This window comes from Leptonotus elevatus, chromosome 20 (genome assembly GCF_054856555.1).
Source record: "Leptonotus elevatus isolate MCC_2025b chromosome 20, RoL_Lele_1.0, whole genome shotgun sequence".
NCBI lineage: Eukaryota > Metazoa > Chordata > Actinopteri > Syngnathiformes > Syngnathidae > Leptonotus > Leptonotus elevatus.
In genome coordinates this window covers 9,431,732-9,448,264 of record NC_141258.1, presented here as the reverse complement: position 1 = coordinate 9,448,264, position 16,533 = coordinate 9,431,732, and the positions used below count along the sequence as shown (strand labels likewise).

General features: G+C 37.8%; 2 protein-coding genes across 2 annotated transcripts in view; one reads left to right on the top strand and one right to left on the bottom strand.

Annotated features, from left to right (window-relative positions):
* Positions 1-149: 149 nt before the first annotated feature.
* On the bottom strand, positions 150-8,620 carry tmem130 (transmembrane protein 130). Its single transcript, XM_086064865.1, has 9 exons — positions 8,549-8,620; positions 7,117-7,276; positions 6,985-7,055; positions 6,750-6,921; positions 6,525-6,670; positions 6,366-6,450; positions 6,087-6,289; positions 4,740-4,846; positions 150-2,111 (listed from the first exon to the last, which is right to left on the bottom strand). The coding sequence occupies exons 2-9, from the start codon at positions 7,122-7,124 to the stop codon at positions 1,974-1,976; spliced, it is 930 nt and encodes a 309-aa protein (XP_085920991.1). The 5' UTR covers positions 7,125-7,276; positions 8,549-8,620; the 3' UTR covers positions 150-1,973.
* baiap2l1a (BAR/IMD domain containing adaptor protein 2 like 1a) overlaps positions 8,208-16,533 on the top strand; it is a 29,996-nt gene continuing 21,670 nt past the window's right edge. Inside the window, exons 1-4 of the mRNA XM_086064864.1 lie at positions 8,208-8,309; positions 9,734-9,796; positions 12,432-12,507; positions 12,981-13,067. Of these exons, the coding sequence (XP_085920990.1) occupies positions 9,746-9,796; positions 12,432-12,507; positions 12,981-13,067 (214 nt within the window). The 5' untranslated portion in view covers positions 8,208-8,309; positions 9,734-9,745. The remainder of the gene's footprint in view (positions 8,310-9,733; positions 9,797-12,431; positions 12,508-12,980; positions 13,068-16,533) is intronic.

Genomic DNA, 16,533 nt, shown 5'->3' with positions numbered 1-16,533 from the left:
TGTGACTGGCGACCAGACCCTAGACTCCCCACCTCTCTCTCACTCGCCCATGTTCCTAATGAGGATGGATGGATATTTCAAAACATGCCATTAAAACACAGATGAGTTATGTTAAGACTTTAATTAGCTTTTTGTTGATGCGCATACTCAATATGGATACATAGCAGTGGCAGAGGGATTGATTATACTCACAACAGCAACAATACATGCAATTAATAGCCTTGAATATGTCTTTGGCAGTGGAATGTTCTGCAAAATCATATATTTTGTAATGAACATCCATTTTCTGCAATTGTGTTTTTCGAGGGAAAAAAATTGTCTTGGAATTTAGGATTTTTTTTTAGACAATTATATACTTGTGTTTTGCAGTAAAGACATTATATCTACAATTTAATCCGTTTCAACCGGTAATGATAAACATTTTGACATAAAATTAATATTTAATGTGAATATGTGACATACATGGGTCATTTTCATATAATTTCATCAATAATAACGGTAAAGACATACCCTACTGAATTTGCTTTCGAAATGCTATTAATTCTAATGAGGTATTGGCAGTTCTTATCATTTTCTATGAAAAAATAAATTCTAAAGTAATATCCTTCAAACTTTTAATGTTTCATGATTTGTAGCATGGTTATTTAGTTGTTGTTTTTTTTTAAACAAATTTGTAATTCAAGTTTTTTTTTTTTAACTATTAATGTCACTAGAAAGGGCCTCATTATGTCGTTGCAATGCACCAGAGGGTTCTGTGAGTAGAAGGGCCAGGATCAGGCAGCCATTTTGGATTTGCACATGACAGCAACATAAATGGTGTTACTTCTGAGATATGCAAGAATTTGTGAAAATGTCACAACTTTTGCACGTCTTTAGCGTTACAATGACATCTGTAATTGTGCAACTCAGACGATTTTTATGAAGCTGTTTACGTCTTTCTCATTAAGCACTTTTATTTTCACACTTCTTGAGTGTTTTTCAGTTGGCCACCACCATTTATTTACTATGAAAGCTTGGCATATTTTAATTGAATCATCAACAAACTTTTTGATTCTTACACATATAAAAACCAAGGTGACATTTAAAAGAAAAATAATTAATTTTCTTTTCAAAAGTCATTCCCGTTATTGATCAAATGACTTGAAAATGACCCACATAGACCAACTTTAAAACTCAACATAAGCTGAGGTCAACGTCGAAGGTTACCATAGCAACCACAAGCTCTCCGACTGCGTCTCTGTCAGGACACATTCATTAGGAACGTCGCTATTATTAATGAACAGGGACAAGCTGTCATTAGACAGGCGCTTGAATAACTCCACCGTTTTTCATCACAGCTGGTGAAAAGTGCTCAAGTGACACCTGTCACTTTATTATTAATATGTTGTCTGTTCTACTGTATTTTTCAACATGTTTTTCCCATTGGATGTCTGTTTAACGTCCCATGGGTTTGTCGTTGTTTTATGTGTTGCATTTAGCTCGATGACGGTGATTTAAAAAAAAAAATTATGTTAAGAAAAGAAAAAAATACACATTTGCAAGCAATAGTTTCAGAATTTTTTTTTCTCCAGGAAAGAAATTCACAAAAAGAAAGCACACATTAAAAAAAACATTAAAAAAAAAAGTAGGTCACTGATCACTTTGCAGTTCTCACTGAGCACACTCATGTGCATTAAAATGACCTTTATGAGAGTTAATAATTCATGAGGGGTTTAGCTTGAGCGCTGTGGGTCACTAATTGATCGACCTCACACAATGTAATATGCACGTGGGTTATGACCTACTCGCATTGTGAACTCACACAGGTAACTAAATGATTCATTCAAACAGCATAAAGCAAAGCGGGAATACAAGCATGGGGCATAATAGTTGCTTACTGCTCCACTTTAACTAAAGTATGTACAGTGCTCCTTTTGATCATAATATACCGAATAAAAACGGAATAGCCCCCATGGAAGGACTCATGAGACTGGTTAAGAGTAGTAGTGTGTACCATTTTGTACCCACAGTGGTTCTTTCTCTTCCCTTTCAACACGGGCCACGTTGAAAATGATTCTGCTGCGGCCGTCAGTGTGCCTCTTCAGGAACAAAGCATTGCTGGATGCCGCGACCTGCAAAAGGAGAAAAATGAAAAAACATTTTGCAGTCTGTCATGTCAGGTACATACATTGCCACATCCGTAGCCATTTTGCTATCCAGGATCACGTAATCCGTCTTATTTTTATCCCAGTTGCTCAGATCAACTCGGAGTGGATCAGTGTAATCCAGATCCCGTTTTGAAGATGACCAAATCCGGATAATGAGTGCTCTGAATTGGATTTTATATCACACTGAAGGCTGCTTATGTGTGTAAAATAGCCAGCATGGGGTCACTCAAAGTGAATGTATTGAATGAAACAAAAAGCACAGAAATATATAAATAAATAACTAAATAAACTCATTCACTGCCATTGACGGCTATAAACGTCAAAAATTCATTTGAACTATTTCTATTAGTTTAACTCTTTTTTTTCTCACTTTTGTTAACACGAGTATGAAAACCTAGATTTTTTGGGTGGTACATTTAGAACAGATATGACATTTGTGATTAATCGCGAGTTAACAAGTGAAGTCGTGCGATTCAATACGATTAAAAACTTTAATCGCCTGATGCCCCGAATTTTTTATCTTTTCTTTTTTTGGGTAAATTCATTCACTGCCATTGACGGCTATAAACGTCAAAATTTCATTTTAACTATTTCTATTTAACATTTTTTTCCCACTTTTGTTAACAAGAGTATGAAAACCTAGAATTTTATTATCGTACATTTAGAACCGATATAAAATGTGTGATTAATCGTGAGTTAACTAGTGAAGTCATGCGATTAATTACAATTAAAAATCTGAATCACCTCTTGCCCCTAATTTTTTAATGATCTGTTGTTGTTTTTTATGAATTTATGGCAGTGAATGAATTAATGGTCCATAATCTAAAGTACCCTATCATTCAAATTAATGATTTGAAAGTCGGTTAAAGATAAATGGAGGATTTGAACCGGATTGAAACCAAGATTAGATTGCTTAATTTAATCAGATTTATGGAATTGTATTTGGTTTTGGACAACACAGTTTTCTAATCCATTATCCAGATTACCTTTGAACAACTGGTGCCTGGGGTTTCACCATAAGTGACCACTTGAGGGCAACCATAACTATGTTGTGGTCACAATTAAAACAAGTTTGACAAACCTGATGGTTTTACATTATTTGTACCCACTGTACATTTTTTTCTGACACTGTCATAGAGGTTTTTACAGGATCTCTCAAGCTAGTTTACCTAATGTTGTACGCAGTAAGTGAGAAGCTCGCACAAGATTTGCTATTCTCAGTTTCTGGGTCCAGTCTGCCATCTTGTGGTCATAATATTTACTGACAGTTGAAGTGGAAAGATGGGCCGACTTGTTAAAGTTAAAATAGCTGCATTGATAACCTGGTAACCCGTTTCTTGGTAGCTCATCGGTGATGTTATATTTTACCACTTATTGGATCAAAATCTTGACCCAACGTTCCAGGTCAAATCCTCAACCCAAAGTGATGTTTATATATAACCCAGCATTCACTCTAAAAACAGTTGGGTTAAAAATGGACCGATCCTCTACTTGGGTCTATGTGAGTCAATAAATGCGTCTTTTACTGTAAAGCAACTCATAAATATTGCTCAGATCCCTTACTTGGATTTTTTAAAAATGGGTCATTTTGTATAAAACAACCCAGAAAGTTGTGCCAAATCGACCCATAAAGCGGATCGGTCCATTTTCGATCCATAATTGGGTTACTTTTGTACGGAAGCATATTGCATTCACTTGAAAAAAAAAAGTCATTTTTGGGGGGAGTCTTTTTTTCTGTTTTATTGAATATTTTTTCCCAAGTTTTTTTTCTGTTTAAAAAAAAAAAATCTCTGTTTTTCTGAATTATAATTTTTCTGTTTTTTTGGGTCATTTTTCGCTGTATTATAAAATTATTATTTTTCAGTTTTTCTGAATATTTTTTTAAAAGGTTTTCCCCTCAGAGATTAGAGAACAAACCACAATACAGTACACACATTCATTCCTTTATTGAGAGTAAGTAAACATGACCATCTTATTGCATATGGAGGTATGCTGGAAAGTGTCTCCTTCCACTATTAGCGAGTCACTTGGAATTAAGAGGTAAAAAAATTAATAAAATTACTCCGAAAAACAGAGCACCGGCTCTATTTTTCGTAATATATTTTTTCTGTTTTTTTGTAATATTTTTTGTTTTGTTTTTTGAATAATTTTTTTCCTGCTTTTTTTAATATATATTTTTTTCTTTTTCTTTTTTTTTAAATAATCCCCCCCCGTTTTTCGGAATATTTTTGGACAGAAAAAAATATTCATTAAAACTGAAAAAAAATATTCAGAGAAACAGAAAAAAATATTCAGAAAAACTGGAAAAAAAAAATACTCCCCCCAAAAAATAGTCAGAAAAACAGGATTTATTTTTTTTCAAGTGAATGCAATACGCTTCCGTACTTTTGACCCAACTGTTTTTACAGTGTTTCCCTCCATCCATTTTGGACCAAGAGCTGGGTTAGCTATGTGGGTTACGTTTAACCCAGCAGTTTTACGCATCTATTTAACGAGATAAATGACTGATAAGTAAATAAAAGCCATTCTTTGCACACCTGCGGCGTGTAAGCAAACTATGCTCACACGCAACTTTACTTTGCGCTGTTGTACCTGAGCTCTGTTGTGATATCGAGGGTGGCAGGCGATGACTGTGATGAAAGAGAAGGTTGCCACAAGGATCGCAGCGGAAGACAGGATGAAGAGCAAGTTGGTGTTGTCTGGAATGAACACATTTCACAAAATTGTGGACAATTATTTGTGGGAACAGTTTGGGGCTGAAAGTTGTGACTCAAATGTGAACTCTAATTTCTTTCCCACGAAGAATGTTATGATAGGCTTTAGCATAATCATAACTTAGCAACAAGAGCAAATCAACTGAGCACAGGAAACATTTGCAGGCCTGGCAGATCGTAAACGCCGATAGGGCCGCATTCCTTCATTTCGACTGGCCTCTTGCGGAACTAACGCAGTTGAACAGCACATTGAAGGTTTTATCCAAAAGGTCTCACATTTTACCCGGCTCCCTTTGACTGTGGCAATAAGAAACATTCTATAGAAAGATGGACACGCAATCCATATTCGCGTACTAAAGACAGGAACAATGTGTGTTTATTTCAGACTAACAAGCAAAACATAAAGATTGAATTTCCATTTTAGTATGCAAAGTAATGCCTCGGATATACTGTAGTTATGATTTATAGCTTTTTATCTGCTGTAACAGTGACATACATCATGTCAAACAGGCCCCTCTCCATTCGACTGCACCATGAAAGAGACTTTTAGGGAACCATGCACTGACGTTTGTTGACATTTCTCAGTTGAATAAATTAATTTCAATAAAAAAATATTTGTAATTGTTGTAATAATTGTTCTTTTCATTGAGAAGGTGCTTCTGGGTGCCATTCATGGTGCCTCAGTCGCTTATATACATATATATATATATTATTATTTTTTTTAAGTTTAAAATGACTCAGGATATACATTAGTGTCACAATCTGTGTTTTTTTCCAGGTTCATGCTGTGCCCCCATTTAAAGGGGCAGAGGCCGAGCCCTGTTTTTTTTTTTTTTTCGGGGGCTGATATTGAACCGCCGGGCTTTTCGTTATGTCGCCATCTGTTGGTCGTTGTTATTTTTATGTTTCTTAGTCAGTTTGTGACCGTGAAAACAAATTCCTCGCGTGTTCTTCCACACTTGGCCAATAAATCTGACTCTGATTCCGATTTAATGACATCCAATAAAGATCTACATATAGCTAGCTCATCCTTACTGGAGGTTCAAGTTCTTCACAAACCACATTAAAGTAACTATAAAATATTGGGATGTCTGCTCTTTGACACGTTCCTGATTGTCTCTCTCAGCCTTTAGGTCAGTTCCGGCCTGTGTCTTTTCTTAAGCAAAGGCACCTGATGGTCATATGTGATTTGATGTGTGTGCGTATGTGAGCTGGTTTCACTCACTGCTTTTCCTGACAAAGAGACTGAAGGAGGTCTGCAGCTTGCTGATGTCATTGCGGACGCTGATATCCAGGCAGTGAACCCCGGCCGAGGTGAAGGTGTGGTTGAGCCGCAAGGTGTTCTTGCACAGCAACGTTAGCGTGCAGGCCCCCATCGTGTCGGCCACGCAGTTGGGAAGGAAGCGCCAACATACCCACATAGGAGGACTGAGAGACACGATGATCTCATTCTCAGGTTCGTCCTTGATGTCATATAAGGATTGGAAAACAAAATGGAACCTACCTTCCATCCACCTGGAAAGCCAGGCCGGTGGTTTGAGACATCTCATAATCAGAAGGGCCCTTCAGCTCAATGCTTTTAATGGCATCTGTAAATTAGTTTTCACACTCAAAAAAAAATAAATAGGATAGTCTAATTGCAATTATTATACTATATACAAACCAAGCACTTGAATATCCTTAGAGTAGATTCCAGTTAATGGAGGTTTGTATTTGGTCGTATTGACTCCAATTTTCAACCGCAGTGTGTAGTTTCCAGACAAGGCGTAGTGGTAGCGGACAACAGGCTCACTCCCCTGGATTACCTCCCTGCATTTCCATTTAAAAAAAATGATAATCACCAAGAATTCCAAACTTTTAAGAATGAGCATCCTAACAGTCCTCATACCCGTTCCCTAAATCCCACGTGTAGCTGAAGTTTGACGCGCTGAGATTCTGCCGCGGGTCCGAAAGTTCGAACATAGTCTCGGTGGGAATGTCCGAAGCCAGCTCTCCGGTGTCTCGCACGTAGGTGGCGTTGCCGTCCGTTTGATAGAAAACCAACTTCCCGGCAATATTTTCTGATTAACCAAAGATTACATGTCATGGGTGCATGCAAAGGGTAGAAAGTGATGATCAATTACCTAAATCTGTCAGAGGCCCGTCACACTCTGCCACACCCAGGAAAACCAGGACGAAAATCAACAACAGTGTTCTGTAAACGCATAAACAAGTTAATCAACCTTCGGAAACATACAAACTGAATTAAAGTGTACCTGTCCATGTTTGCTGGTCCTCTCCCTTGGGAGCGCCCTCAGGGATGTAAAAGGAAAATCTAGAGGATGGCGATGGCAGGGAAGAGGCAATGTGCGTGCAGTACTTCAGAGCTCTTCCGTGAAGGCTTGAAATTGCCACCATGAGTTGCAGTCATGTGCCCTTGCAAGAACAACAATCTACTTTTGTGCTTCTGAGGGGTCAAACAATTATCACAACAAACTATGTGTTTTGTTTTCCATATCATAAATAGTAAAGTAAAAATATTTATGCATATGATGTTGAAATCAACATGATTTTTCTGGTTAAATTGAATTGTGTAAAATGTTAAAAGCAAACTCTTCTATTTCCACATCTTAATCGTGATTGTGTTACATGAATTTACGTTACTGTCAAATTGATTTGACTACAGTTTTATAAAAGCAAAATGTTAAATGTATATAACGTTGGTCTTAAATGTACATGAACATGTAGTATACTGTACTTGGAAATACTTTGCCACCTAATTTGTTTCCCGTTTTGCTTTCATGCAGTAAGTTTCATATGAGATATAATTCCTTGTCAATTCTAATGTGTTGAAATTAATGACAATATTGATCAAAACGTGAAGTTTTAGAAGTAAATTGCCACGAATCGAAGGCTTGTATATACATTGGTACTGTAGCGCCCTCTGGTGGGCTACTTGTTACAAGGGAAACAACAACCAGCTTGTTCATTCAAATTTATATGCAGTTGTAATTTATGAGTAACCTAAAGGTTCCTCAATCGAATCTATTTATGTATTGGTTTATTTATTTGTATATTTATTTATTCCAACTTTTTGTTTTGGGTCACAAGCAAAAATTTGACTTAAAGCTGCAATATAGAACTTTTTCCCCCAAAATAACTTTACAATAAGCTTTTTATTTGACCATTTATGACTGAAATGCCTTCTAATTAGTAGATTAACAGATTGGATTCGGGTTAGAATTTCCCGCGCCCTGTCTGCGGATGTGACGTAATGTGAGTGGGGTGTATGTGAAGAACGGTATGTGCAGTTTCATTTTCGTCAGCAGGTGGCAGTAGCGATTCGAAATGGAATATTCTACATTCAGTAGCTTTAAGCGTGAGCTTCAACGTTCACTGGGTGGCAGGAGCAAACTTCTCGCCACTGCCCAGCATAATTTCACATGGTTACGGCGCAGTCCAACGACAGGTAGCTCTCCTTTGTGTTTACTTTACACTTTCGAGTTTTTGTTTTGTTTGTTTTGCAGGTATTTTGCCCTAAGCGCGGAGACGAAGAACCGGGATGACGTCATAGGAAAACGTGCGAGTAGTACAAGCGTTGACAGCAGGCTAGCTAGCCCATGCCACTCCATTTGCTTCCAGTTTGTTTACTATAGTATTGATTTGAAGAATTCATTAGTTTAAAGTACGTATAGGCTTCTTTCTGACCTTTTAACCTCGGTGTGAGTTAGCTTGCAGCCCCTTGACGCAATCTGTCGGATGAGATGAGTAATGCAAAATCAAACAAAGAAAAATTCTCAAAACACACTTTTATTGAGTGGCTTTTATGTGATGTGGTCTTCCGTCCCCCATGTATTTATTTATGAATTTATTTATTTATTGCAGTTAGGTTACAGGTTGTTGCATTGCCTGGGAGTCTGGGACTTCTCTATGTTTTTTCCTTCTTCTTCTTTTTTTTTAAATGATCATGACGTTTGGTCTTTGTTTTACTCTGTCTGACAAAGCACGTTGTGTTTTTAAAGGTTTTTCTGTCAGAGATGCGCAACTTAAATGATGGAATAGGTCACAATTTTTCATCAGCGCCAATGGGGGGGGGGGGGCGGGGGGGCGCGGTGTAGCCTTTGTGAATTGAGAAAAGAAGAAGAAGAAAAAGAACATTTTGTAACCAAGGAAAAAACAAAGATGATAAACCTCCAATATGCGTTGTCCATGAACACGGGGGCTCCCTTATTTATAAATAAATAAATAAAAAATATGCAGGGTATAAGAGCAAATTTTATGTATTTATTTATTTATTAGGGCTATCAGAGTGTGGTCAGTGGCCCATCCCTGTTCTATATAAAAATTATTATTAATATTATTATTTATGTATAAAATTGTTTTCCGTGAGAAAATGCTGAAATTTGGCGAAGTGTGATGGGAAAAAAAACTGTTAAATTAAAAAAAAAATGTAGAAAATTAGGAAAATTAGTTTACTGTATCGTTCTATTTTTGTCATTAAACTCACATTATAATTTTTTTAAAATCTTTTTTGGGCAGCTGGAACGAAAGTCATTCTCATTTCTTTCAATGATGAACGACTTAAACTCGTAAATCAAGGTGCCAATATGCACAATGTTTTTAAACTCATCAGCTGAGTCAACCCTTGTGACGTCGCAGCCCCGCCCCCTGGGTAAAATCTCTTCGCTTCCCAGCCAGTGAGTGCAGTGAGTGAGCGAGCGTGCAACAAGCCGGTTTGTTTTTATGCATACGTGCAAGGTGCCAGTGAGTGCTGGCATGTCGAGAGTAATTCTCCTGCTGTGGGTCCGACTGTAGCGGCTGACCACCGGGATTATAATTTTTCTTATTGATTGATCTTCTTTTTTTTTTTTGTCATTCGCTTGTGCGGAGAAGCCACGTGCCAACATGTCGGGGACCCCGCAGGACGTGAGCAAGCTCACTGAGCTAACTTATAAGGTGAGTCGAACAAGTGTTCGGTTGTCATTCATGAAGTAATTACAGTCGTTAGTGTGATTTTTGAAATGAGCAATTGGCCGTTTCCTATCAAGTTTGCCGTGGCTCTTAAATCCCATCAAAGCAAACAACATGAGTATCCAACCTGCACTTCTCGGGGGCTTTCATTACCCCTTATCGCCTATATGACGATCCATTGTTTTCACATTGTTTAAAACACGTTCGACCGAAGCGCTGGAATATTTAGCTGCGAACAACAAGCAAGCCCGTTCTAGAATGTCACACCCTGTTAGTATTCGCTGCTGGTGCATCAGACAGTTTGTTTGAAAGTGTGCCACTTTGTGATCGGAGCAGTCTGTCGATCACATTGTCCGTGCGGGAGATTGTGCACAGATGTGATCAGTGCTCAGTGAGTGGTTGGTTTAAATATCTAATTCTGTGGTGGCCAAACGGAATAAAAATAGAAGGATGCAAGGGCCACATTGACAATTCCTCAACTTTGCCAAGAATAGACGAATCGATGCACGTTTTTCGATACGGTGTATGATTATAGGGCGGTTTATTTTCAAGTGAAATGATTTGATTCAGTTCGATTAAGTGGAATTACAATTTGATACGGTACAGCTGAGTTGGAGCGTGTATGACGCAATTACTTTCTTGTCATTTAAAAACATGAATGAGCTTGTTAGCAGGTTACTGTAAATGTGACTGATATCTCTGTTGAAAGATTCGATACGTAGTATCTCGATGTGTTTTGAAGTGAAATGATTTGATTTTGGTTCGATTTAATGCCCTCAGATCTTTTCCATCAAAACAGATTTTCCATATTGGGCTGATATCGGCCTTCCTGTAAAGTATTGGGTATCAGCCATGGACACTTAATACAAAAACAAAACTGACATACAGGAAGTCCTCCTCAGCAGTAGTTGGCGCTATACTGTGGCAGTTTGACGCAACGGTGAACCACAGAAAGGTCTTTGTTTAATTTTTTTTTGTCATGTTAAATAAAATTTGTACTCAAAATTGTGGCAGATAACGATAGATAAAAAAAATACTTTTATTAATTTATACGTACTTAAGTTTTACTTTATTTGAACAATACCCTCATTAAAAAAGAAGAAGAAGCTAATTAAGACAATTTGGATGCGCTCATTTTTTCTTTGTAATGCATTGCCGAGGTATCAGATCAAAAGTCGATGTCGGTAGATACTTGAAAACAAATACAGACTTGGACTGAAAATGGCCCGCGGGCCTACATTTCGACACTCCTAATCTAATTGCTGCTGTGATCGGAAGCGAGTGTAATGTTTCTTGACACCCTCCCTGACAAATGAAAACAAACAATTTGACATTGAAATAACAATTTGGATGATTATAAACGGTGTGTATGCCACGGTTTCAGTGGAACAAGGAGGGAGACGGGTGGGACCGAAAAGAAAACAAGTAACCCGTTTCCTTTTTTGCTCTCTTAACTCCACTGGGCAGCACATTTCTCATTGTGAAGTCATACCTGTCTCCTCATTGTTTCTCCCGGGGTGTGCCAGGAGAACAAGACGGGGAGGTGAACTGCTCAGGCATTTCAATAGGGATGGGAGGGGGGTGGGGGGCAATGAGGGGTTCTCGCTGCAAGTAGACGGCACTTTTGTCTTTTGTGCGGGACTTCGTTCTTTGAAGGGAGTGTAAAAAATACACACAAAGAGGTCAAGTTAAAGATTGAAGGCTTTATTGCTGCTGCATTTAAAGAGCAACCTGCACGTGTACTCTCGTTCTAAACATTTTTGGTAATTTAGTTCAAAAGAAAGTTTTATTTTACCGGAACTTTTTGCAGGTACCTGATTGTTTTATGCTACAGGTGGTACCTGATTGTTGTTGGCTTTTGGGGTGCTCCGTGTCATAAACATTGTCAGCTCTGATGGGTCCAAATATAATTCATAAGAAAGTTAACAGTTTAATTTGAGATGAACGTAATCAGTTCAGGTACCTGATTGTTATGTTGGCTTTAGCAGCTCATTTAAAAGTTTCCTCAACAACGGAATGATGTCAACTGTGATAGGCTTCAGCTCTGAACATTTTTGTCAGTGTCATTCAAAATAAAGTTCAACACAGCTTTGATCTGCTGATTTTATAATAGGTACCCGATTGTTTAGTTGGCTTTAAGGGTGTACTACTATAAATAGCATCACAAATAAACAACTGAATGATGTCAACTGTGATAGGCTTTAGCTTTTAACATTTTTGTCAGTGTCATTCAAAATAAAGTTCAAAACAGTTTTGTGCTGCTAAACTTATAATAGGTGCCTGATTGTTTAGTTGGCTTTAAGGATGTTCTACTATAAACAGCATCATAAATAAATAACTGAATGATGTCAACTGTGATAGGGTTCACCTCTGAACATTTATGTCAAAATAATTCAAAAAAGAAAGCTTACGGTTTTATTTATTACAGGTGCCTGATTGTTTACCATTACAGGATAGTTTTGTTGACTCTTTGGGTGCACATACAATCATCAATGTCAGCTGGAATAGGCTTCAGCTCATCTGTCACCTTAACAAGGACAAGGGCTGTAGAAAATGGATGAATGGTTGGACTATGCGCATGTGTTACATTGCCCACAATGTTATCAAAAAATTTCCCCAGAATGTGATGGACCAGTTCAACCCCAGCCTGAGGAACCTGGTCAACCTCGGGAAGAGCTACGAGAAGTCAGTCACAGGTAAAAACACACAGGATTTACTTTTATGTATGCTCACATGACCCCCAAATGCTCAAAAACAAATTATTCTGTTTTGATGAACATTTGAAGTCAAGTCAATCAGATAGGTAACGGTTACTTTTGAAGTGACCTTATCCTTATCGGGTACCTGATTGTTTTGTTGACAACTATTATAAATGGTTAGCATGATTACCGCTTCACCGTTTTGATGTTCTGGGTTTCCATCTTGCTTTAAGACTTTCTATGCGAAATGCATGTTTTGTGTGTACCTGATTGTTTATTATTTCAGGTGCCTTATTGTTTTGTTGACCACATTTAACAGACGTGCGCATTGTTATGAATGATGCACAGAGTTAGTGTGTCAAGTGCGTGTCCGTCAAACAGTTACAACGTGACTCTTAAGTGGCCATCTTGATAGTCTGCTTACAGACTATCAAGATGTTTCAATTTAGTTTGTGATCCTCTTATTGTAGGCATGACCATCGCAGGAAAGACCTACTTTGATGCCATCACAAAGATCGGAGAAAACGCTACCACGTCCCCAGTGTCCAGGGAACTCGGTAAGTTTAATTTCAATAAGGCTGATGCACAGCCTTTCAACAGTTAGAAGATCATATTTTGTCTAGAATTAAAAATGACTATTATTTTTCATGAACAATTCAAAACTAATGTTGCCACTTCTTGTCGACTGAAGATCCTCTTTGCTGAGAGAATAGGTAACGACCAATCATGGCTCAGTTTGCTGACCAAACCCAGAAAACGGGTGAGCCGTGATTGCTCGTCACCTATTTCCTCAGCACAGGTGATGTCATCCTCAGTCGACAGCAAGTGGAAATATTTGTTTTTAAAGTTATTAATTTTTCATGGTATCAAATTAAATCTTGACAAACATGAACTTTTTACTGCTGGAAATGACTCAATGTGTCACGTATGCCTTTAATTGAAATGTGATTGAGTCATCGAAATCAGAGCTTTCTTGGTAACGAAAACGAGGCGAACAAATAACTAAATAGTAACTTAGCTGATTTCTGCTATGAAAACTATAGACCATAATGAAAACGTTAGCATTTACATTAGCATTTAGCTTCACGTTTACATTAGCATTTAGCTACAAGTTTACGTTAGAATTTCGCTTGAAATTGTTATAATTGTCATAAGGTAAAAGTGAGTAGGTTTTTCTTTACACTATATTAATGCTGTGTATTATTTTAATTAAATGTAGAAGTATTAGTGATGTTGTGTTCTAATGCTTAATGTTTGATATTTATTCAAGTGCAGCACTTTTTTCCCCCACCAAAAGTGTGCTATAAATAAAGTTAAGTTGGATCGATCTAGCTATTTCTCCTAAATCCTCTTAGTAAGACAGAAATAGGTTTATTTTTACATTTCATGGAACAATACTATTTAATCATCACGTTGTGACCTCACAAGAATTCTGACTACGGGAAAGTGTCCGACTCACAAGCTTCCTGGTATTTCAATTGCATTGCTGCCTTCAACATTTGTGCTTGGCCGCGTTTCATTCCTCATCGGACTTGCTTTCAATTACAGTCTAAGTGCGAGAATCCTAAAGCTGCTCTAATTTTCAAGGGGATCATAATACATTTTGTTCTGATCCATCACATTGCCTCTCTGCTCTAATTGGAGACAATATGACAGTGAATGTGTTGTCATTTAGTTTCCGTCTGAGGAAATGGTGCTGTGGCCGTTGCGAACAATAAAATTACATTGTTATTCACGTCCACGCCTTTCAAACATAGTTGTGCTATTGCAAAAATGTGAAGTGATGAAATGCCAGACAGAATCTAAAAAACAAGAGGTGGAATGGGGTGTGTCTTGCAGGAATAATGTAGCATCAACCACTCGGGGGAAATCCATTTTGTAATTGATTTATTGTAAAAAAACAAAAAAACATTAATAAAATAATTAAGATTTTTTTTTTATGCAGTGCTTGTATCGGATCTCTTTAGACTTTGCTCGGGGTCATAAAGTTGCAGCTGGTGGGTGTGTTTAATATAGAAGGCTTGACGATACGAACAAGGCGTCACGGATATTGTCCTTTGGTCCAGTGAGGAAAATAATGATGACACTTAAGATGGGCGAGTTCTTCAATCATAAGAGCTCTCCACGGTGATATTATGCAAAAATGCACGAGCAGTCGAGCACTCGGTCCCTGCTGCTGCGGGGACTATTTAACGAGAGAGTGTGAATTTTACCGCGGCCTGCTGCAGGCGTCATACAGCAAACATGCTGAATAAACACCGGCACAAAAGAATGTCTTCTCACCACTGATCCTCCCTTACTCCACCAACTGTTTGTGTGTTTGTGGACCTCGCACAAGACTCAAAGTGGAGCGGAATTGATCATTTATGATTTTTGCTTTAGCGTGTCTACCGCACATGTCTGCGATATTGGGTTTAAAAGGTTAATTGAAGACTTTTAGCATTCAAGAATTATTCACTTAATCGTGTTGTTTTTTTTGGAATGCATCTTTCATGTTTTGCTTATAAACGCCACTATTTGCTGTGTTTGTGCTAAAGCAATACAACTATTACTTGGGCGCCATGTTGTGGCATCTTGTTGTGAACAAATTATGTTCACGTGACTTAAGTAGCTTCATTGAGAGGGAAAAAAAGTGTTTTTCTGCCATCGTATTTCCTTTTTCCCCCATCTATGAAACTCGGAGCGCTAATTAGCGAACCGCCAGGCTTCCCATTGTTATTTTTCATGTTTTCGGACGAGTTGTGACTGAAGACAAAATTTATTTTGTATTTTTTATATACTTGGCCAAATCTGATTCGGATCCTGTGGAATCTTGGAATGAAGGAACTAAGTTATGCGAGTCGAATGTTATCCAGACAAAAGTAGTGATTTGCCGACGTCGTGTTGTTTAAACTATTTGAGGAATTTGATTTTGACAAAAATATTGATTTTCCACCAGCTTGTGGCGTATAAATATATATGATATATATTAAAAACAAATAAAAATAAAATACAATAATACATCAAATAAATAAACTGCATATGATAAAGTAAAAAATAGTACATACAATAATAATAAATACAATAATACAAATAAAAAAATATCTATAAACAAATAAACTGGCAATGTTCAAGTGAGTTGAGGAGTTTCGATTGGACAAAAATAGTGCTTTGCCGCAATCTTTTTAGGCAGCGGCCCCATAGAAAAGTTTCATTTGAGCTGAACTTATTACAGATATCGGATTAGCTTGTACTTCAGGTACATGGCTGCTTTGTTGCCAATATTTAGGGGACATTTTCGATTTAATAAACCGGTCACCTGGGATATGATACAGCTCACCCACGACCATAATGACAACGAGCACTATAAAAAATGGATGGATGGACGGATGAATCACCCACTGCAAGATTTATGTGAAAGAGATTGTCCATCTTCAATTTTTTTTTTAACTGCTCTTGAGAGTATTAGACTGGATTACTAAATAGATAACCAGGCCTGTTGACTGCCATTCAATCAGACCACTCAAAAGGGTTATGAGCCTCTTGTGGGGGCATAAAATCCGGTTTTACTTCGGTTTTATGTGTCAATCTTGTTAGAATTCCCAAAATGGTCTGACACTCACGACGAGGGAGGGCGTGTTGGATGGATGTACTTTCAGACGTGAAAGTCGTATGAAAGAAAACAAGCCTTTGCTCTTTATATCTTTTGATACGTTCCTGTATCGAAGCATTCGGGTGTGCCTAATGTTGTGGCCTGTGAACGTAAATCAACGCTGTATGCTTCAAATCCAATTTTAGTGGGGGAACAATTAGAAGCTTCCTGCAAGAGGGTGTGAGTGGACTGCGGGGAGTTCCCTTACATCTCAGGTATTTAGGGACTGAAAATGTGAGCCGAGAAGGAGAATAGTGCAAACCACACCCCTTCCAGCCTTTCACTGTTCTCTTTTGTCGAGCATCTTTTTTGAAATATGGAGATCCGCCGTCAGCATGCATGAGAAGAATGGTAATGTCAGGATGCAGCTATTTGTAACGGGGAGAAGAAAG

What these genes read in the sequence shown, in the direction of transcription:
- tmem130 (XM_086064865.1), bottom strand. An exon ending in CGGGCCTCTGACAGATTTAG is followed by an intron (nt 6,922 to 6,984) that starts GTAATTGATCAT and finishes TTGGTTAATCAG; the next exon opens with AAAATATTGCCGGGAAGTTG. An exon ending in TCTCTTTGTCAGGAAAAGCA is followed by an intron (nt 4,847 to 6,086) that starts GTGAGTGAAACC and finishes TGTTCATTCCAG; the next exon opens with ACAACACCAACTTGCTCTTC.